General features: G+C 48.4%; 1 protein-coding gene across 1 annotated transcript in view; it reads left to right on the top strand.

The window, feature by feature from the left end:
• LHFPL7 (LHFPL tetraspan subfamily member 7) overlaps positions 1 to 23019 on the top strand; it is a 75770-nt gene that overhangs the window by 16619 nt on the left and 36132 nt on the right. Inside the window, exon 2 of the mRNA XM_082201930.1 lies at positions 5611 to 5749. Coding sequence (XP_082058056.1) covers positions 5611 to 5749 — 139 coding nt within the window. The remainder of the gene's footprint in view (positions 1 to 5610; positions 5750 to 23019) is intronic.

The following is a 23019-nucleotide window of genomic DNA, read 5'->3' as shown; positions in this document are numbered from 1 at the left end:
GGTGTTAGCCACCCCTCCCAGTTTGGTGTCATCTGCAAATTTGATCAGGATGCCCTTGAGTCCATCATCCAAGTCGTTGATAAAGATGTTGAATAAGACCGGGCCCAAGACAGAACCCTGTGGCACCCCACTAGTCACTCTTCTCCAGGATGAAGAGGAACCATTGATGAGCAACCTTTGGGTTCGGGCAGTCAGCCAGTTACAAATCCACTGAGTGGGAGGAAAAAATCCTTAAATAAGAGACACGGGGGAATGATTAATGGACTTCAATGTCTGTACACTAATGCGCAAAGCATGGGAAATAAACAAGATGAGCTTGAGCTCTTGGTACAGCAAACTAAATATGACATAATAGGCATCACTGAAACCTGGTGGGATAAGTCCCACGATTGGAATGTAATAATGGGGGGATACAATCTATTTCAGAGAAACAGACCAGACAAGAAAGGAGGAGGAGTGGCGTTATATGTCAGGGATGTGTATACCTGTGAAGAGATCCAAGATTTAGAACCTCAAAGCCAAAGTGAGAGCATTTGGGTCAAAATTAAGGGAGAGAAGAATAACAGAGACCTCATTGTGGGAGTTTACTATAGATCCCCAAGCCAAACGGAGGACATAGATGATGCCTTCCTGGAACAGATGGCCAAGCATGCAAAAGGAAGGGAGATAGTAGTAATGGGGGACTTCAATTACCCGGATATTTGTTGGACGTCAAACTCAGCCAAGAGCATAAGGTCAAACAGATTCCTCACTGGCCTTGCAGACAACTTCATTGTCCAGAAAGTGGGAGAAGCAACAAGAGGAACAGCCATTTTAGATCTGGTCCTAACCAATGCTGATGACCTGGTTAGTGGGGTAGATGTGGAAGGATCATTAGGCGCGAGTGATCATGCTCTTCTGAAGTTTACTATACAGCGGAAAGGAGCAGCCAAGCATACTAGGACTCAATTTCTTGGCTTTAAGAAAGCCGACTTCATAAAACTTAGGGAAGTGCTGGGTGAGATCCCATGGACAGCAATACTAAAAGGAAAGGGAGTTCATGATGGCTGGGAGTTTGTTAAGAGGGAGATAGTAAAAGCACAACGACAGGCAATACCAATGAGACGGAAACATGGAAGGTGCCTAAAGAAGCCAGGGTGGCTATCTAAAGAACTTTTAACTGAATTAAGATTAAAAAAGGATGTGTACAAAAAATGGAAAAGGGGGGATCTTTCAGTGTACAGATCTACAGTGGTACCTCGGGTCAAGTACTTAATTCTTTCCGGAGGTCCGTTCTTAACCTGAAACTGTTCTTAAGCTGAAGCACCACTTTAGCTAATGGGGCCTCCTATTGCTGCCACGCTGCCGGAGCCCGATTTCTGTTCTCATCCTGAAGCAAAGTTCTTAACCTGAAGCACTATTTCTGGGTTAGGGGAATCTGTAACCTGAAGCGTATGTAGCCGAGGTACCACTGTATATGCAAAAGAGGTGTCTTTATTCACCTTCCTCCCTTAAGAACAGAAGAAGCTATGGAGGAGCTGCCTCCACCCAAAAAAATGTTGGTGGATTTAATAACAATAACAATAACAATAATAACAATAAATTTTATTTATACCCCGCCCTCCCCAGCCAAGACCAGGCTCAGGGCGGCTAACACCAAATATAAAAACAATGGATTAGAATATAGCTTAAAAAACAAAATTAAAACACAACATTAAAACATTAAAATGCAGCCTCATTTCAGTGGAACTCAATCAAAAACTTTTTTGGGGATAAAAACGTCAAGTCTGCACCAAGGCTAACTATCTAGACTGGTCCTACATGGGCCAGAAAAAAGCCAGGGAAGTCCCCAAATAGGAACTCCAACACAGAAGAAGAGGGGGAGGGAATCAAATTGATTCCAAGCCAAAGGCCAGGCGGAACATCTTTGTCTTACAGACCCTGTGGAAAGAAATCAGATCCCGCAGGGCCCTGGTCTCATGAGACAGAGCGTTCCACCAGGCCGGAGCCAGTGTTGAAAAGGCCCTGGCTCTGGTTGAGGCTAATCTGACTTCCTTAGGGCCCGGGACCTCTAGGGTGTCCTCCGTGGGGCATATCGGGAGCTCTCATGGTCCCTGCCCGTTGCTCATACTGGCTGGGGGGCCAATGGTTGCCCCACCACAGCTGTGGCTGAAGCCTGGTCCATCCAGAGAAGGTACCCATGAGGCAGAGAGTTTCAAATGAATAGCCTGGCCCAGCTAAGACTAACAGAAGAGCCTGGCTACTGGATCATGCCAGAGGGGCCTCATCTAGTCCAGCATCCTGTTCTCACACCAGGTACCCCAATGGGAAACCCACAGAGAGCATTCCCCTCTCCCCCTCATGCTAGAAGCATATGGCTTCTGGCCCTGGAGCCAGTAGGCAGCATCTAAAGCGTTCCCCAGCTGCGTGGCGCCAGGTCATGCGTCCATTAATGGGAGCTTATCTAGCCCCCGGATGAAGAGGGTGAAGAAAGGAGCAAAATGGATTTCTTTTATGAGCCCATGTAGTATGGCAGGTTGGTGGGAGAGAGAAGGTGTTGGTTGAAGAAATGAATTCCAGCTATGAATACCGAATGGAATCTCTAAATTACTGCGTGCACGTGAAATGTTCTTTTCCTGCTATTTGGGGGCGGGAAGGAGAGGGCTCATCAGGGTTCTTCTCGGGTGTAATTCTTGGGCAAAGTATCCGTGGACAGCATACTAAAGAGCCGAGATATAAGAACCTCTCTATGTAGTAGAGTGTAGTAGTGGTGTAGTGGTTAAGAGCGGTGGACTCGTAATCTGGTGAACTGGGTTCGCTTCCCCGCTCCTCCACCTGCAGCTGCTGGGTGACCTTGGGCCATTCACACTTCTCTGAAGTCTCTCAGCCCCACTCACCTCACAGAGTGTTTGTTGTGGGGGAGGAAGGGAAAGGAGAATGTTAGTCCCTTTGAGACTCCTTCGGGTAGTGATAAAGCGGGATATCAAATCCAAACTCCTCTTCTTCTTCTATGTGTGGCGAGTACGCATTATTGGAAGCAAACTCATTTGAACTTCTAAAAAGACGCATACTAGATTCCATTGGCAATTACTGAGTGTTTAAAATTATTGCAATTTCCACTCCTTGGTCCTTAAGTCCTGCTCCATCTTCTGCACAATAGCCTTCCTGATTTGAAACGTATTCATTTGTCTGTGTTAAAAATGTATATCCTGCTTTTCACCATCTAGCCCTCGAAAGTGGCTTTGCGACAATAAAGATACACGCAATGTACACAGAGGTGCTTCTGTTCTCCCTGGCTGGCTGGGCGCCTTCTGCGAAGGGTGCATTTTAATTAAGGGACGTTCAGGAGCGGCCGGCAGGGCTGGTAACTGGATCCGTTTAATCTATCAGCGGAGGCAGCGAGACGCGTCGGCAGCCTCTAATGGCACTTGTGTGTTCAATCTCTAATCCCGCCAAGCATGTAATACATTTCCTATTAACGCTCAACTGCCGGCATCCTGATCACCCTGGGGACCGAGCGGCGGGTGAACCGTGGGCGATAGATTTAACGGCACGAAAGGGACCGCAAGAGGTGTGCGTGTGTTACAGGGAGTTGAGGAGCAAACTCGGGTCCTGATCCATCCTGTGTTCTGCTTCCTGTGAGACAAATGATGTTCTTTAATTATTGTGTGTAAGAACAAAAGGCGTTGGCCCTTCAGGATTCTCTGCCTGGCCCACAGAACGCTCTCCAGGCCACATACCCCCATCTGCAGGTGATTCCCCTCTATGGCCCTTGCTTTGCACCATTCATGGGTACTTCTGCTGGGCTGGAAATGCATCTTTCTATGGCTCCTCCTGTGGGATGCGGGTGGCGCTGTGGGTTAAACCACAGAGCCTAGGACTTGCCGATCGGAAGGTTGGCGGTTCAAATCCCCGTGATGGAGTGAGCTCCCGTTGCTCGGTCCCTGCTCCTAGCAGTTCGAAAGAACGTCAAAGTGCAAGTAGATAAATAGGTACCACTCTGGCGGGAAGGTAAATGGCATTTCCGTGCGCTGCTCTGGTTCAGTAGAAGCGGCTTAGTCATGCTGGCCACATGACCCGGAAGCTGTACACTGGCTCCCTCGGCCAATAGAGCGAGATGAGAGCCGCAACCCCAGAGTCGGTCACAACTGGACCTAACGGTCAGGGGTCCCTTTACCTTTATGGCTCCTCCCATATCTGGCATGTGGCCCCTGAAAGGTGGCCCAGAAGGGACAGCGGCCCTTGGGCCGGTGAAGGTCCCCTACCCCTGGATTAAAAGGCAGCCTTTGCTGTACCTGTTCATTTGATGAAAAAGTTTTCAGAAATAAGGCCAATGTTTTTTTTGTTTGCAGAAAGACCGGCTCAGCGGCAGAGTAGCTGCTGTGCGTGCCGGACAATCCAGGTCCAGCCCCTAAAGAGGGTCTAATCTCTTGGCTCACATGTCCTGCCTCACCCCCAGCCCAACATTTTCTTCCCCAGGTATTGCGTTAAGGGCTCAAGCAAGCCAATTCCCTCTCCCTGCCCGACACACCCAGTTGGGAACTCACTGAGTAGGGGATGTTGTCAGGCCATTTGGGGGGTTGGGGTGGATTTAACTTTTTTTGTTCTTAAATTGTTTTTATTAATTTTCCAATAAAAAGCACCCAGTTAACATGTCAAGTCATAATAAAAAAACCAAAAAAAACCAAAACTAAAATAAAAAAGATCATATTATCTTCCAAGTTGTAATTATTAATTTTTGGACTTCCCTTAGTCTGGACCTTGAAGCACATCTCCAAATCTCAATCCTGCCTCTCGTCGTTATTTCCATATTTCCACATCTCGATTTTAACACTCTAAGCTTCTTTGTCTCTGGCTCTGCGATTCTCAGTCATGTCAGAAATCATATATTGCTTCATCTGTCGATGTATGAGTTTAACTTTTTTTTAACAAGCAGATATAGAGGTAGAATTCCTGCCCACGGTGAATGTGCAAAAATGCCTTCTTTGTTTTGAGGCCACCAAAATGATTGGCACCCGACCATCCAAGTTCGGTATTAGAAGTGCTTGTGGTAGTGATAAGGATAGTCTTAACGGGGTGTATGTGTATGAATGGAAGACCTTATAGTCTTCCTTGCCCACTCACCCCTTTGACCCTCTGACCCCCAGTTGATGCTGGGCTCCAGCTCCTGGCAGCCAGCGTGACCAGTGGTCAGAGATGGCGGGAGTTGGGCGTCCAGCACAAACTGGTGCTCTACAGAGCCCCCGTTCCCATTGGAAGTGCATGTGGCTCCATCTTGTTTAAACCCCCCCAGACCCATCCACTTTCCCCCCACCGTACTTATGACGGCACACCTCTTAATTTCTTGGCTTGAAGCAGATAACCAGAGGGTCAACCCATGCTAACTGAACAGTGGCTCATCAGAGAGCCTGTGCGGTGTAGAGGTTAGAGTGCTGGACTGGGACCCCGGAGACCAGGGTTCAAATCCCACACTCCGCCAGAAACTCGCTGGGTGACTTTGGGCTCAGGCTCTCAGCCTAACCTACCTTGCAGGGTAGTTGTGAGGATAAAAAGAGGGAAGAGGATAATTTGGAGGAAACGGAAGTATAAATGTAACAATGAAAGTGGTTTTTTTTTTATTCATATTTTCAGACGAGTGCTGTGCTCTGTTCGGGGGGCTGTGCTCTCCTAGCCTTCAGCTCCCTCCTGGCTGTCATTGTGATCTTCCTTCCCAGCGGGCCGTGCGAGAGGAGGGTCTGCACCCTGGCTGGCTACATTCAGACAGCAGCGGGTAAGTCTATAAACCATCCTCTTTTGAAACTGGTATCTGTGAGCTTAACTGGATCAACTGTTTACAGCAGAGAAGGGGGACCTTTTATATATGTGTAAATACACACACACACATATATACACACATTTTTATTGGTTTTTTAAAGATATCATTTCCAACAATCATATAACATAACTTCTTATCTTATACAATGTTTTAGACTTACGTCAACACCTCTGATGATTTTTTGTTCTTTATCACTTATTCTGCATTTCTTAATTTCTCTATTACTCTTAATTATCATTCACTCCAAAACTCTCCTCATAGTCTTTCTTGCAATATTTCAAATAGTCCTCCTTACAAAACTTCTTGCAGTCCTACCAGCGTAATCTGTTCATTACAATTACTTTTCAAACAGTTCGTAAATTTACTCCAGTCTTCTAAGAATTTCTGGTCCCGCAGGTTTTGAACCCTTCCTGTTAATTTATCTAATTCTGCATAGTCCATCAGTTTCATCCCCCATTCTTCTTTCATCGGTAATTCTTCTGAGAAGGGGAACCTTTAGAATCCCGAGGGCCGTATTCCCTTCTGAGCAGCCTTGTGGGGGCCACATGCGGCACCAAAGTAGGGGGAGCCAGAAATGTGAATCTTGCCTTGCCGCAGTAGGCTAGTTTCTACACCCACATTCACACCCCCTCTCTCCATCCTCCATCCAGGTAAGCAAAGAAGCATGATAAGAGGTAAAAGGCAGGCAAAAACACTCAAGGAGAGGTGTGGCCTAGGAAGAATCCAGAGGGCCAGATAGAGAGGCTTGGAGGGCCAGAGCTTCCCCATCCCTGATTTAGCCATTTAATTTTCTAAAGAAGAATTTCAACTGTGTGGGTGTAGATAGGTACATATCTATAGAACAATATAAATCTTATATATAATGCATATGTTACTATTCTATTTTAAAAAAATGTTTCCTATTTCCTTGTTTTTGTTTTTATCAATTTATATCTACTGAATTTTTCCTTGAGCTTATTCCTTCTTTGCTACTGGTATAGTGCTGGTTTTTCTAGACTTTTTAAAAAAATGTTTTGCTCCAGTGAACTAGAAACTTAGATGTGCCTCCATTGAGAATATGTGAACCTTCTCCATGGAACACATAGTGGACTAGAAACCTAAATTTTTCTCGCCTTGTTTTACGGAGAACGTGAGCGCTCTCCACAGAACCCTGTGGAAGGGAGTACATTTGCTCCTGCGATTCTTTACCTGTTCTTCTTCCCATCTCCCCCCCCCCGTGCCAGTAGATAGATAGCTAGATAAACCACAATGACAATATTTATTTATTTTTGCAGCTTTTGCTGTTCAAGCGGAGACAGCGCCTGGGTTTCTTGATGAAGAAGACCAAAGCTAGCAGGTGGAGGGGAGGAGGGATGGGCGAGCGGCGTGAGGAACCCAAGAGTATCCTTGTGACCTGAATCCCAATTGATTTCAGATTATTACCGTTGACTGGAAAAGGCACTGCGTTTCAAAGCACCATTAATCCACAGCGAACTGAAATTAAGAGGCATGGTGCTTCCTGGGCCATGGTTTGTGTGCTGAGGCCAGGAAGAAAAGGCAGGGACAAACGTCTTAAATGACCTCATTAGCTTGATTATACATGGAACAGTAAATTCTCCTTTGTCAATACAGCTTCCAGTTCTGTAGTCTGTTTACCTCCAGCGCGGAATCTCTCAATTCCACCGCCCAGGAATCCTTTGTTTTATTTAGTTGCTGGAGTCTCTTTCCTCCCTTTTAAGCATGGGGGTATGATGGCAATGGTGTCTGTCAGGGGTGACACTGTTTAGCTCCGGATTAAGGATGAGCAAATGTGTCACAGTTACCTCCACTGCTTCCCATTTTTTTCCCAATCTCCAATTCAGTTTTTCGCATTTCCACATCGGAAAGCCAATGTGGCTGTAGTGGTAGGAGTGTTGGACTAGGATGTGGGAGACAGGAAGACTCTCATGAAAATTATTTAGCATTTTAGGGTGAATTTCTCACAATTCACGTTTTTCTATGCAGTTTTGACTAATATACATACAGTGGTACCTAGGGTTACATACGCTTCAGGTTACAGACTCTGCTAACCCAGAAATATTACCTCGGGTTAAGAACTTTGCTTCAGGATGAGAACAGAAATTGCGCGGTGGCGGCAGCGGGAAGCCCCATTTGCTAAAGTGCTGCAGGTTAAGAACGGTCCTCCGGAACGAATTAAGTACTTAACCCGAGGTACCACTGTATTTTTTGCAAGCAGTTTCCCCTAATATGCATGTGTGTGAGAGAGAGAGTTTCACTAAAGTATACATTTTGATGCACAATTCCTCCCAACACATGCCTTTGGCTTGGTTGGGGTTTCAAAATTTGACAAATGGTAGATTTCAAAGGATTGTTGGGTGTCCTTTCTTGCGTTGTAATGGGAAACTGCCTAATCTGCCGTTTTCTGAACCAATCTGCAAACAAAATTAAATTTCTCTCCCATCCTGAAGCACACTTCAGGTTGGTACCTTTGCACCAATGCCAGGAAAATGAAACTTGAGCATTTCAGAGGTTGAATCTTGAGAATAAGCATTAAAAAACAACAACAACAAGCAAACCAGTTCCTCTTCAGAGGGCTTTTAAAATTCTTGCAACAGTTCCCTAATCTTTTTGTTTAATTTTTTTTAAAGAAAAAGGATTTCTTTCCCTCCTACCCATCCCCATTTGAGCAAAGATGATTGGGAGTAAAAATGTACAAAAATGTGCTTTGGAGTGTTGAGGGCAGCCCAAGGGCTGAAAGTAGCAAAGACCCCCACTTGGCCAGTTTTCTAGCAGTCTGCAGAAGGATAAGAAATCACATTGAGCAGCTTTCAGCAGCTGGAGGGAGTGGGCGGCAGGAACCATTTCTCTGCTGTTTAAAAGAAAGAGCCCAAAAGCAAGCTGAATTTTAAATAAGGTGGTCTCCCAGTAACATCACATGGGGTGTTTTGTTCTGCTTTTTGAGTGGGGAAGGGATGCAGCTCTGCGACAGAGCCCAGCTTTGCAATTCCCAGCATATCCAGGTGGGGCTGAGAATATCACCTGCAGAGCAGCTGCCAGTCAGTGCAGACAGCACTGAGTTAGATAGACCCAATGGTCTGATTCAGTGCAGGGCACCAGCCTGAAATCCTGGAGGGCTGCTGCCTGTCGGTGTGAACAGTACTAAGCAACAGGAGAGGAAGATCTGGCAAAGGCAACTTCATCTGTTCCTGAACCTTTGATTCAGAACCACGAGGCCTGGAATTGTGGTTTATTTTTAGGCGAGGAGCTTTAGATCAGTAGGAGAGCACTTGCTTTTTTGCAGATTCCATTGCTGGCATCTCCGGGTAGGACCAGGAATGTTCCCCACCTGAAATTCTGGAGAGCCATTGCCATTCAGTGCAAACTATTCTGTGCTGGATTGACCCAATGGTCTGTAACAAGCCAGCTCCCTATATTCTCCTGGTGTGTTTATACTGTCCAAAATTTTCTGATAATTTTTCCAGAAATTATCATTGGCGGCATTTTTTCTGCCAAGCTAAGCAGTTGGCTCCTTATTTCTCTCGCCCTGACCTAGCCACTGTGATCCACCAGACGGTCACCTCCAGACTGGATTATTGTAACTTACTCTACGTGGGGCTGCCCTTGAGACTGACCCAGAAACTCCAGCAGGTGCAGAAAGCCCCGGCGAGATTCCTTACGGGGTCCTCGCTGCAAGATCACATTCACCCGGTGCTATACCAGCTGCACTGGCTCCCGGTGGAGTACAGGCCAGGGCACAACCTGACTCCCTCCTTTGGCAATCCTCACAGAACTCTAGCCCAATGGTTGCCATTAATCAGATTTGAATTAATTTTAGAATGAAATGATTTTAGAATGTTTTATCATTTTACTGTTGTTAGCTGCTCTGAGCCTGGCTTTGGCTGGGGAGGGCGGGATATAAATAAATAATAATAATAATAATAATAATTATTATTATTATTATTATTAGTCCACATCTTGCTTCCCTCTGCTCCTCCTATTATTTCACCGCTCACCGCTGTGTTGAATTTTTGATTGGAGGCATCTCAGAGCAGAGACCTGCCCTGTCATATTGCCTCAAAGCATTAGATAGACTGACGATGCTACTCAAAACAGCTGAAGATTTGCAGTTCCCTCCTAACACGCCTCCAGGAATAAGATGAACACGCTGGATCAAGCCAATGGCCCGTCTAGTGTCACATCCTGTTCTCGCAGTGGCCAACAAGATGCCCTAATGGGAAACTAGCAAGCAGGATACAATCACAACGGCACTCTCCCTCCTGCAACATAATAATAATAATAATAATAATAATAATAATAATAATAATAATAAAAAAAAATTTATTTATACCCTGCCTTCCCCGGCCAGAGTCAGGCTCAGGGCGGCTAACACCAATGAAATCACAGTAAACACATAATAGGGGAAAAAGAAAAGAAAAGAAAAGAAAATTTAAAATACAGGTTAAAATGCAATTTAAAATGCAGCCTCATTTTAAAAGTAGCCAATAAATCAAGTCCATAAGGGCAGGGAAACATAAGGGTGAGACATAAGGGTCAGTCTGAGTCCAAACCAAAGGCCAGGCGGAACAGCTCTGTCTTGCAAGCCCTGTGGAAAGATGTCAACTCCCACAGGGCCCTCGTCTCTTGTGACAGAGTGTTCCACCAAGTCGGGGCCATTACTGAAAAGGCCCTGGTCCTAGTTGAGACCTAACCACCTTGCGACCTGGGACCTCCAAAATGTTGTCATTTGTGGACCTTGAGGTCCTCCGCGGGGCATACTGGGAGAGGCGGTCCCATAGGTATGTAATAAGCCAGCTCCCTATATTCTCCTGGTGTGTTTATACTGTCCAAAATTTTCTGATAATTTTTTCAGAAATTATCATTGGTGGCATTTTTTCCGCCAAGCTAAGCAGTTGGCTCCTTATTTCTCTCGCCCTGACCTAGCCACTGTGATCCACCAAATGGTCACCTCCAGACTGGATTATTGTAACTCACTCTACGTGGGGCTGCCTTTGAGACTGACCCAGAAACTCCAGCGGGTGCAGAAAGCCCCGGCGAGATTCCTTACGGGGTCCTCGCTGCAAGATCACATTCACCCGGTGCTACACCAGCTGCACTGGCTCCCGGTGGAGTACAGGCCAGGGCACAAAAATTTCTAGTTGAGACCTAACCACCTTGCGACCTGGGACCTCCAAAATGTTGTCATTTGTGGACCTTGAGGTCCTCCGCGGGGCATACTGGGAGAGGCGGTCCCATAGGTATGTGGGTCCTGGGCCGCATAGGGCTTTAAAGGTCAAAACCAGCACCTTAAACCTGAGCCTGCACTCCAACTTGTACTCAGAAGCATCGCAGTCTCTGACTGCGGTAGCAGAGCGCAGCCATTCTTGGCTAGTCACCACCCATAGCCCTCTCCTCCTCAAAACAATTGCCTAATGCTCCTTTGAAGCCGTCCAAGTTGGTAGCCACCACTGCTTCCTGAGGGAGCGAGTTCCATAGTTTAACTCTGTGCTTCCGGTCTGCCTCCGGGCGCTCCTTGCATCTTCCTCGGCCACCCACGGAGACGCCACATGGCATTCGCATATGGATTCCGCCCCCCTGTGCTAACTGGCTGTTGTCGCCAACGGCTTAATCCAATTCCAGGTCCAATAATCCTTCCCACTCTCCCCATCCCAAAATCTCAAGGGCTCCAGATGCATTTGTAGTTTTCATTTTCTTAAAAGAAAAGCAGCATTCTGCAGGGAGGGGGTGCTGAGGGAAGGGGGTGATTCTAGCATCTGTCGCTACCTTTCTAGCGCCTCCTCAAAAGCTTCGGGGCTCATCTGAGAGAGATTTACGGGGCTGCTATGGATCATCGGCAAGTTGATAAGGCTGTCATGTGGGAGGACTGCCATAAACTGTTGCTTATGAACAACAGCAGCAGCAACAACAACAACAACAGTAGTAGTAGTAGTTTCTAACACTTTCTAAATGGTATCTCCAAGGACAGAAGTGTTGTGGTTTATGCTTAAAAAGACACCCCAGAGTTAAAGGCTGTTTGAAAATTAACCTAACTTAGATGGAGTCAGAGCATTGATCCATTTACCTCCATGTTGCCAACGCTGACTGGCAGCAGGGTTTCAGCCAGGGAGACTTTTCCCAGCCCTACCTGGAGATTCCACCAAAGACTGATCTTGGGACCTTCTGCATGCAAGCCAGATATCCTATGCACACACACACACACACACACACACACACACACACCCCGCCATAGTGAACTGTGACTGATGCAGTAAAGAAGTAGGTTTTGTCTTGCAGTGGACAGGGCAAAACTGGATTCACTGTTTCCTCTCTCCTCCCTTGAGAAGCTAAGGAGGACTGGCAACCCCACTCCCAGTGTCGGTGGATCACAGCTCTCATCGTCCCTGCCCATTGGTCATGCTGGGACCGTGGGTCCCTGCAACCTCTGTAAGGCCGTGAGTCCCCCACCACTGTTGTGGCCGAAGCCTAATCCACCCAGAAGACAGTTACAGATAGGTAGCCGTGTTGGTCTGCCATAGTCAAAATAAAAAAATTCCTTCCAGTAGCACCTTAAAGACCAACTAAGTTAGTTCTTGGTATGAGCTTTCGTGTGCATGCACACTTCTTCAGATACACGGAAACAGAAGTTGCCAGATCCTTCTATATAGTGAGAAGGTGGGGAGGGGTATTACTCAGAAGGGTGGTGGGAATGGGAGATTGGCAGGTAGCTGAGATGAGCCTGTTGACGACTCTTAACGACTGCAATAGGTCTTACAGGAAAAGGCAAGGGGTGAGAAGGTGAAAAATGGCTTAGTCATGTATAATGAGATAGGAATCCAATGTCTTTGTTCAAACCAGGTCTCTCCATGGTTTTAAGCTTGGTAATGAGTTGCAATTCAGCAGCTTCTCTTTCCAGTCTATTTCTGAAATTCCTTTGTAGTAAAACAGCTACTTTGAGATCTTGTATAGAATGTCCACCCAGAAGAGGCAGCCAGGTAGCAAGCTTTTATCAGCACCATGGAGAGTTCCATGTGAGCTGCTTGGCCCAGCTATGACAACCAGAAGAGCCCAGCTGCTGATCAGGCCCAAGGGAACCAGCGTCCTGGACTCCCAGTGGCCAACCACATGTCCCAGTGGGAAGCCCACAAGCGAGGAGTGAAAGCAACAGCCCTTTCCCCCTCAAGATGGCCAGCAACAAGCGTTCAGAGGCATGCTGCCTCCGACACGGGTGGCAGAACATAAGAGTTGTTGTCGCTGGCAGCCACCCATAGTCTTACCCTCCATGAACTGGTCTATATAAGACTGGTCTGGTGAAAGCCTGCGATTATCATTATTTGATCTGTTTGTGGGCAGGACTCTGTCTCCCTCCCTCCCCGTCCCCTCGCCTCCCTGGAAGGAGCAGGCACCCTGCCAACTGCTGCTCTGAAGCTCTGCCAGGTAAGCATTTACGCCCTCCAGGGGAGGACAGTTGGCAGGTTGCACGCCAATCCCTGCATCTTTACGGACCCATTGGAGAGCAAGTTCAGATTCCCTCCCCCCCCCTCTCTCTCTCTAAAAAAAGCCCTTGCCTGTAAAAAGGGCCTTCCTGAAAGCTGGCAGCTCTTTGGATTCAGGAACCTTTCCTGCGTAGCTTTTATTTTTAAGGCAAAGCCATGCCATGTCTCTCTGAGCCTCTGGTCCAAAGTGGCAGGAAAGGGTTCCTCAAACCCTGAAGCAACCTTCCATCTCGATTCAAAATGAGGTCCTGTTGTACCCAAATATAAGACGAAAATTCAGCTTAGGAGCCGTCCTGCAAAAGTTGCCTATCGCACGTGAAGAGGTGTCCCAATTGTGCGGCGAACGTCAGACCTCTTTCCAAAATGCTTGTTTTGCCGTCCTCCGATGCAACACCCGTCTCTCAACTGCAGAGAAGCAGTCTCTGCCCAGGGGCCGTCATGTGGCAAGCCTCCGCAGGGATGTTGTGCATTTGCTTAATCCTCCCTGCTCAAGTCTAGAAGACTATCTGGCTGGGGAGGTGTTTAATGTAAGCAGATTGCAGCCAGCTCTCTTAAGTAGCTGCCACCCAGTCAACAGGATTACCGAGGTGAAGACTGTTCAATAGGAGGGCATGTGGCTTTCACCACCGTCTCCCTAGTTCTGACTTAATTGGATTTTTTTGGGGGGGGGAGGAGAGACAGGATTGACAAGGGCACCCCTTCTGCAAGGAACTCTCTTTCAGGGAAAGTATTCCCAGCTGTTTTGCAAGCCAGTTGGAATATCCAATTGGGACTCCCCGCAAAGGTTAATTAAAAAAAGATTACACAACGCTAACCTTTTTTTTTTAAGTAACCTAATTAAATTCCCTAAGTCTGGGTGGCTTTTGTTGTCCCCCCTGCGAAGTTCTTCAGGAACTGGTGGATACCCTGGCCAGCAGTTTGCAGGCTTAACCTGATTAAGGTGGAGCCTCAAGGCAGACAGGCTGATTGCTGACGCCAGGGGTCTGTGCCCGGTGGAACTGGGTGGGAAAGCAGACTGGCCCAGCTAATCTATTTAACCTCCTCCACCCCCAATATGGAGGGATTGGCTTAAGAGGGCCTTTCTGTGGCTGTGCAGCTGCTATACATACGCACCAAGTCGGACTATCCCTCCCTTCTACCTCTGTGTGCTACCTGCTCTGACTGGCAGCAGCTCTTCAGGGTTTCGGACAGGAGTCTCTTTTCTCAGCTCTGCCTGGGGCTGCTGGGGACTGAACCCAGGACCTTCTCTCCCTTCCTTTCTCTTCTCTGAAATCCTGGAGAGTGGCTGCCAGTCAGTGTAGAGAATAGTAAGCTAGATGGGGCAAAGTCTCTTAGTCTGGCATTGATCTGTGCAAATGATGGGTGTTAGGGAGTGTGTAAATTAGAGATTTTGCCATAAAAGAAACCACCTTGCAAACCCTTGAACATCTGGTGGGGCCTACAGCAAAGCCTTGTTCCTGATAAGGGTCCCAGTTTGTTTGCTTTGCCCTGCTCCAGTATACTCCATTCCGTTGCTCCTCTCGCCTGGTTTTCCATCCCTCCCAACCTGTCGGCATTAAGTGACCTCTGTACTCAGTTGGGCTATTTTGGGGTTCTCTCCCCTACACTTCAGGTTTTGTGGGCCGGTTGGTACTTCTGCGAACCTCGGGACTCAGCAGATCCTGTTGATACCCTCCTCTTGCACACGGAGGGCGCTGCTTTGGCGACATAAGCCTTGGCACACCCACCCACACACACCAATACATCAGAAATAGTGCACCTGAGAGAGGAGAGGGAGCTATGATGGATGGTGCTGAGCCAGTAATTGACTATACTGTTGTTAAAGAGGCTGACAGCCCCATCCAAATGGGACTAGAGGGGAGGGTGGTGTCCTGCCTGGTGTCAGTTCTGAGTTATAGGAGGGAGAATCCTCTTAGGCTCAAGTGCACAGCAGCTATAAACAATTCCCTATCAGAGATCAGAATTAAAGCTGCCAATTATTGCAATGCCTTTACACAAATTCCAGTTCACACGTCGAATACTGTGTACATTTATGGTCGCCTCAACTCGGAAAGGGTATTGTAGAGCTGGGAAAAGCTTCAGCCCAAATGATCCAAGGCCTGGAATGACTCCCCTGTGATGGGAAGTTGCAGTGTTTGCAGCTTTCTTTTCTAGAGAAAAGGGGAATAAGCGGAAATCTGATAGAGGTGGTGTACCGAAGGATGCCTGGTGTGGGCAAAGTGAGCAGAGAAAAGCTTTTCTCCTGGACGATACTAGAACTCGCGAACATCCAATGAAGCTGAACATTGGAAGATTCAGAACAGGCAAAAGAAAGGACTTCTCCATGCAGCACGTTGCTAAACTGTGGAACTCACTGCCACAGGATGCAGAGATGGCCAACAATTTGGCTGGCATTTACTGTTGTTGTTTAGTCGTTTAGTCATGTCCGACTCTTCATGACCCCCTGGACCAGAGCACGCCAGGCACTCCTGTCTTCCACTGCCTCCCGCAGTTTGCCCAGACTCATGCTGGTAGCTTCGAGAACACTGTCCCACCATCTCGTCCTCTGTCGTCCCCTTCTCCTTGTGCCCTCCATCTTTCCCAACATCAGGGTCTTTTCCAGGGAGTCTTCTCTTCTCATGAGGCGGCCAAAGTCTTGGAGCCTCAGCTTCAGGATCTGTCCTTCCAGTGAGCACTCAGGGCTGATTTCCTTCAGAATGGAGAGGTTTGATCTTCTTGCAGTCCATGGGACTCTCAAGAGTCTCCTCCAGCACCAGAATTCAAAAGCATTGGCTGGCTTTAGAAGAGGTTTAGACCAGGGGTCGGCAACTTAAGGCCCATAGGCCACAAGCGGCCCATGGGGGGTCGTTTAACCAGCCCATGGACCCCCGCCGCGCACTTGCTTGGCTCCCGTGTGCCACGCAAAATCTGCATTCTGGGAATCAGGAGTGGGGAGGGTTGCTCTTGCTCTCCCCAATGCTTGCTCTCAGGACCTGCTTGTGGGCTCCCAACTGAGGCAACTGGTTGGCCCCTGCAAGAAGGGGACAGTGGCGTAGCGTGGGGGGTGCAGGGGGGGCGGCCGCACCGGGCGCAACATCGGGGGGGCACACCCACACTCGCAGCTCTCTGCCCCTCTCTTGGGGCTCCACGGGTTAGGGGGCGCAAATTACTTGCCTTGCCCCGGGTGCTGACAACCCACGCTACGCCACTGGAAGGGGATGCTGGACTAGAGGGGCATATCAGGCCTGATCCAGCAGAAAAAATTCTCACGGGTGTCTAGCATTTTGTGGACCAGTTGAAATCTGCTCTTGTGATTTGCATCTGCCCCCTATCTCCCATCAAACACTTTGCCAAATTTGAATCAAGGTGTGGTGAAAATGATTGCCGTTGCTCCATTAAGGAAATCTAGTTGGTGGTTGCGGATGCGTTGATTCTTTATATTCCTCTCATCTGACTGCGTTGCCCCAGCCACTCAGGGCGGCTTCCAGCAAAATATAAAAACACATAAAAACATCAAACATTAAAAGCTTCCCTATACAGGGCTGCCTTCACATGTCTTCTAAATATTTAGATGGCAGTTCGTTTATTAATTTATATCGGAGTGGGGAACATTTTTAGCCTGGGGTGTCTCTCATACCCCCCATGGGCCAAATTTGCCAGGTGAGCGGAATCAAACCGGGAGGCTAATTAGACCCACGAACCAGAGGCTGCCAACCCCGGTTTCCCCCCCCAAAATATGCTACCTAGTACCAACAAAGGCTTGTAAGTCAATCCAACTCATTGTAAGCTCATCGGGGCAGGGCTCTGTTTTTGCACTTAACCCTGTCCCGTAAAACTAAGTGCATGTTGAGAAACGTAAGCCGCGGCTCGACGGATTTGCATCAGGGAGCCTGTGTGCCAGGGGAGCCTGGCTGGCAGCGGCAGGTGTCGATCAGGGCTCCGTGGCGACAGGAAACACTGGGAGAGGTTTGGAGCAGGTGGAGGGAGCGAAGAGAGGAATTTAATGGGTGGGTGGAGAGTGGCCCATCTGTCACCCATGACAGCGCAAGGACTGAACCCGTGATTCATTTTTTGCCTTGATAAATATATTAATCAGAGAGGTAATTGAACCAGAATGGCTCTTGACGGGTGGCTTTCGGGAACCAACAGCGAGCCGGTGCGAACTGTGGCTCAGGGGGTGGGGAGGGAGGGAATTGCTGTGGGGCAGCAGCCGCCACCTCCCGTCTCCCCATCCCACTCCATAGCCTTCAGGGGGTGGGAGCATACCTCATCCCCCGTCCCAATTTTGTTTTTTGGCTAACGTGTTGGGTGCTCTTCAGTTGTGCTTCGGCCCTTGATGTTTCTGCTGCGTACGATTTGAACAAACTTACGGCCGAGTAAGGAATTAGGAAAATGAGAAGCTGCCTTTACACGGAGTCAGGCCCTTGGGACATCTAGCTGGTGGTTATGCGCACTGACTGGCAGCAGCTCTCCGGGGTTTCAGATGGGGAGACATCCTCAGCCCTACCAGCAGATGTTGGGGATTTAAGCTGGGGTGTTCTGTGTGCAACGCAGATTCTGTCCCGCTGGGTTCTAATCCTTTCCTTCAAAATAAAGCAAGAGTCTAGTCCTCAAAGTTCTGAATGAACAGGTGACTTTCATATCTGCCTTATTTACTGCCTTATATGCAGAGTTCAGTTGGTTCACCTGGTTCAGTATTGCCTACACTGACTGGCAGCAGCTACCCAGGGTTTCGGGAGAGCTATGAGTCTACGACCTTGGAAGATGGTGGGCTCTCTTTCAATGGAGTTTTCCAACGGAGCTGTGATGGCCATCTGTCAGGGATTCTTTAGCTGCTGTTCCTCCATTGTGGGGGGGTTGGGCTAGATGACCATTGGGGGACCCTTTCCAACTCTGCAGTTCTATGAGTCTATGAATCTTCCCCAGCTGTACTTGAAGACACTGCTAGATTGAACCTGGGACTTTCTGCCTGCCAATCAGGTGCTCTTCAGCAACAAAAACCAAGACTCCAGCCCTCATGGTTCTGAATCAAGGGTGGGATAAAGAAGGGGGCTGCTTTATCCTGGGTCAGACCAATGGTCCATCGAGCTCGGTCTGGTCTACAGCTCTGCGTGTAGACAAACCCTGGAGATTTGCTGCCAGAGCTGGATGGCGCAATGCCCCAATTCAGAATAAGGTAAAGGTAAAGGGACCCCTGACCATTAGGTCCAGTCGTGACCGACTCTGGGGTTGTGGCGCTCATCTTGCTTTATTGGCCAAGGGAGCCGGCGCACAGCCTCCGGGTCATGTGGCCAGCAGGACGAAGCCGCTTCTGGCAAACCAGAGCAGCGCATGGAAACGCCGTTTACCTTCCCGCAGGAGCAGTACCTATTTATCCACTAGCACTTTGACGTGCTTTGGAACTACTAGGTGGGCAGGAGCAGGGGCCGAGCAATGGGAGCTCACCCTGTCGCGGGGATTCGAACTGCCAACCTTCTGATCGGCAAGTCCTAGGCTCTGTGGTTTAACCCACAGCACCACCCGCGTCCCCAATTCAGAATAAGGTAGCTCCTAATTTCAGGGAGCAGATATCCCCTCTTGACCAAGCAAATTCCTGCTGTTGGGACTCCTTGTTTTTCGTAGATGTTGGTGGTTTCAGAGCAATCCCCTCCCTGGAGTAAGCAAAGCTGTGCCAACCCTTCTAAGGGGCTACTGTGGCGGAGGCCTCCACAACATTTCCTCCCCGTTGTTAGTAAAAATAGTCCTCTCCCAGCTTCCTGTTTATGCTTCAACTCCTGTGGCAGGTCTGTTTTTATGTGGCTGCTGGGAAGTGACGCTGTTCCTTCTGGTCGTTACAAAAGGACATCTCAAAACTCACGTTCAGCTGCCTCCTCTTGTCTCCTCCAAATAGCCATTCCTTACTCTCTCTCATCCCAGTGGTGGGCAGCCTTGGATTCAGTAGAATGAACTTCACACAAGCTTTGAGACCCATACCTCTCTCCCTGCATTAATTCATGTGGGTTGTATTTAAGGCCCTGCCTGCAGTATATATTTAAGGGACTACGATGCCATTTTTAACAGTGGTTTCACAGTCAGTCCTGTTTGTGAGGGGTGTGTGTGTCTCCTAACAACTCAGAAGGGTGCATGCACACGAAAGCTAACACCAAGAACAAACTTAGTTGGTCTCTAAGGTGCTACTGGACATTTATTTTATTTTTATTTTTTTATATATTCTTAAAAAAACTGGAATTCTCAGGAGTCTTAGAGGGAAGGCACAGCTGCTCAAAGCTGTGATACGGCTTAAAATATATAGAGCAGAAGGGGCCTATGTTTTACTTTGAACAGACCCTATTTAAACCTAAGTCAGGCAGGAATCTCAGCTAAAGCATCCGTGACAGAGGGCCACCCAACCTCAGCTTAAAAACCTCCAAGGAAGGAGAGGCCACAGCCTCCTGAGGGAGTCTGTTCCACTGCCAAACAGAATGTTCTTCCTGATGTTTAGTCAGAATCTCCTTTCTTCTCACTTGAAGCCTTGGGTTCGAGTCCTACCCTCCAGAGCAGGAAGAAACAAAAATGTCAAGAAATGGTTCCCATCACGCCTGGTCAAGGCCATGAGGCTGACAGGAGTTGGTGTCTAGCAACACCCACAGGGCCATAGGTTCCCCATCACAGATTTTGGGGAGCTGGGGGTTGCTGCGAAGAGGTTGAACAGAGGAGAGGAGTAGGGAAGGGGGGGGTGTCTTCCCAAACCGCCTTCTGCCCGAGGGAACGTTTCCTGGCCAAACACACCTCCAGACGTCTCTGCTGTATCCCTACAGCTCTCACAAATGCTGCGGCTTCTGCCTTCCTCAAAGTGGGTGGCGGAGGAATATCTACTGCTCCCTTCTTTTTCTTGGGCATGGTGTGTGTGTGTGTGTGTGTGTGTGTGCCCGGTTCTTATGCCAGACTGCCTCCGTTCTGGGCTGCCTTCCAGAAATGCAAAGGGCTGCTAAAATTAGTTTTTGAAGGAAGATGGTATGCTTGCATGTGAAACAGAGTGGTGGTGGTGGTGGGGTTTTGCCACATCTTAAAATCTACATGCAGCTGCCTTTCTCTCCCCCCATCCGTCCCCCCCGCCCTGCCATTTAAATTTTTTATTAAATATTTTGCACATCAAAATAAGATGGGCACTGCTTTTATTTCTTTTTGGCTCTTGGAAAGAATTGAATAAGCAATGTGGGACAGGTTTCCTGTTCCTGGAGTTGGCTGCCTGGCAACATCTGGGCAGCTGCAGGCTCTCTGCCCTGGCTTTACAAGAACAGGCAAGGTCCAACAAGCCAGCCAGCTGTTTCCAAAATGGTTCAGGCAGATGGCTCTGGCAACCTCAGAAGCAGGCCTTTTGCTGCTAGGCCCTATAACTAAAAAGGTAAAGGGACCCCTGACCATTAGGTCCAGTCGTGACCGACTCTGGGGTTGCGGCGCTCATCTCGCTTTACTGGCCGAGGGAGCCGGCGTACAGCTTCCGGGTCATGTGGCTAGCATGACTAAGCCGTTTCTGGCGAACCAGAGCAGCGCACGGAAACGCCGTTTACCTTCCCGCCAGAGCGGTGCCTATTTATCTACTTGCACTTTGACGTGCTTTCGAACTGCTAGGTGGGCAGGAGCTGGGACCGAGCAACGGGAGCTCACCCCGTCGCGGGGATTCAAACCACTGACCTTCTGATCAGCAAGTCCTAAGCTCTGTGGCTTAACCCACAGCACCACCCGCATCCGAGGCCCTATAACCTGCCCTATAACCTGCAGGTGAATATGAGAAAATGAAAACCTGCGTCCTCATTTGTGGCATTCTAGTTTTAGGCCCTATAACTAGAATGCCACAAATGAGGATGGAGTGTTTATTCGCATGCAGGTGGGTCACTGAGACCAGGATGCTTGGCTAAATGGGCATCCCATGGCCTGATCCAGCAGCCAGACTCTCCTGTGTTCTTATGAACCATTAGAATGCAACAGATCCAATGAGTGCATCAGTCGATGGAGGATGGTATCCAGTTCTTATCAGAGATATTGGACCGTCTTCTTTCTGTACCTCTGTATTTTGTTTTGCAGCTGGAGGCTTCATTAATTCCGCCATTGATGCATATATTCTCATAGGATACCTGCCCATAATGTTCGGACGTAATTTATTGCCTCCAATATCTGCCAGAAATACCCATACCAGAGCAATCCCATATTTGCCTTACCCTTGGGGGTGGGGGAAGCTATTGTGCCATAATGGCTGCTGTATCCCATGCTTGTTCAGGTGTTGGGGGTGCGGGGACAACAACATAGGTAAAGGTAAAGGGACCCCTGACTATTAGGTCCAGTCGTGACCAACTCTGGGGTTGCGGCGCTCATCTCGCTTTATTGGCTGAGGGAGCCGGCGTACAGCTTCCGGGTCATGTGGCCAGCATGACTAAGCCGCTTCTACTGAACCAGAGCAGCACACGGAAACGCCGTTTACCTTCCCGCCGGAGAGGTACCTATTTATCTACTTGCACTTTGATGTTCTTTTGAACTGCTAGGTCGGCAGGAGCAGGGACCGAGCAACGGGAGCTCACCCCGTCGCGGTGATTTGAACTGTCAACCTTCCGATCGGCAAGTCCTAGGGTCTGTGGTTTAGACCACATCACCACCCGCATCCCTGCTTGCTCAGGTGTTGGGGGTGCGAGGACAACAACATAGAGAACTGCAAATGTAGCAACACACAAACAGTCCTTTGAAACACCACCAGTGCCCACCAATTGGGGATTGTGCCATTGACGTCGCTCGCAAGCAGCCCACTCACGGAAGGAACCAATGAACTTGCAATGACAACACACACACACACACACACACACACACCCCAACATGGACTCTCAGACCTAGGGGCAAAGGAGCAGTCTGTTTTACCCAGATTTATACGCAGATTTAGGCAGACCCAATTGAGTTTTAAATTGCTTTTTGTGTCAGACGCTCGCTTACGTCCAAGCCACTCGTGTTGTTAGTGAGTCCGATTATAATTGGGTTGTAGCCAGCTACGTTTTGCTCAGAGAGGACCTTCTAAAATTAATGGGCCCAGGTTAGTTATGTTCATTATTTTCAATGGGTCTTCTCTGAGTAGGGCTAGCATTGACGATAACCCATATAACATACATAATAGGTATAAAAGAGTCAAATGCTCTTTTTCTGCAACATGGCTAATTTGTTCCGTCGCCCTCAAAATTTGCCACCACCTGCTCCTAAATACCCCCCAAGTGCGCACTTCCACAGCTTCTGAACACGAAGGGGGTATTTTTCGCTTTGCCCTAAATACCCCGCCAATGGCCAGGCGCATGGCTTTTGAGTTCTTTGCAAAGGATTCTGGGTAGGCTGGCCGAAGATCAAAGGCCTCTTTTGTCCAATATGGCTTTCAAAAGCTGGGTCCATCATTCTCCCGTGTTTTTTTCTTGGTGGATGAGGAAGGGTTAAGCCTGGATCTCCCCCCACCCCCGTGACCTTGGTGGAGCAGTCGGATTGCTTTGGGAAGCCAGTAAAACCGATAAACCCTGTTGCCTTCTGATAGGGATATAAAAAATATAATTACTTCAGCGGTGACTTATGATTCAATGAAAGCAGAGCCTTCTCTCTCTCTCTCTCTCTCTCTCTCTCTCTCTCTCTCTCTCTGCCCCCACCGCTCTGGTTCTCTTTTATTGAATTATGCAGTGGTATTCCTCAAAGACCGTTAGCAGATGGCCGACTCCGTCCAGGCGTTTAATAGGTTGAATTACTGCCCTTCGGAGAGAGTCTCCCTTCCAACCAAGG

This window comes from Podarcis vaucheri (genome assembly GCF_965113315.1).
Source record: "Podarcis vaucheri genome assembly, chromosome: 15".
Lineage (NCBI taxonomy): Eukaryota > Metazoa > Chordata > Lepidosauria > Squamata > Lacertidae > Podarcis > Podarcis vaucheri.
This window is presented reverse-complemented; position numbering and strand designations above follow the sequence as displayed.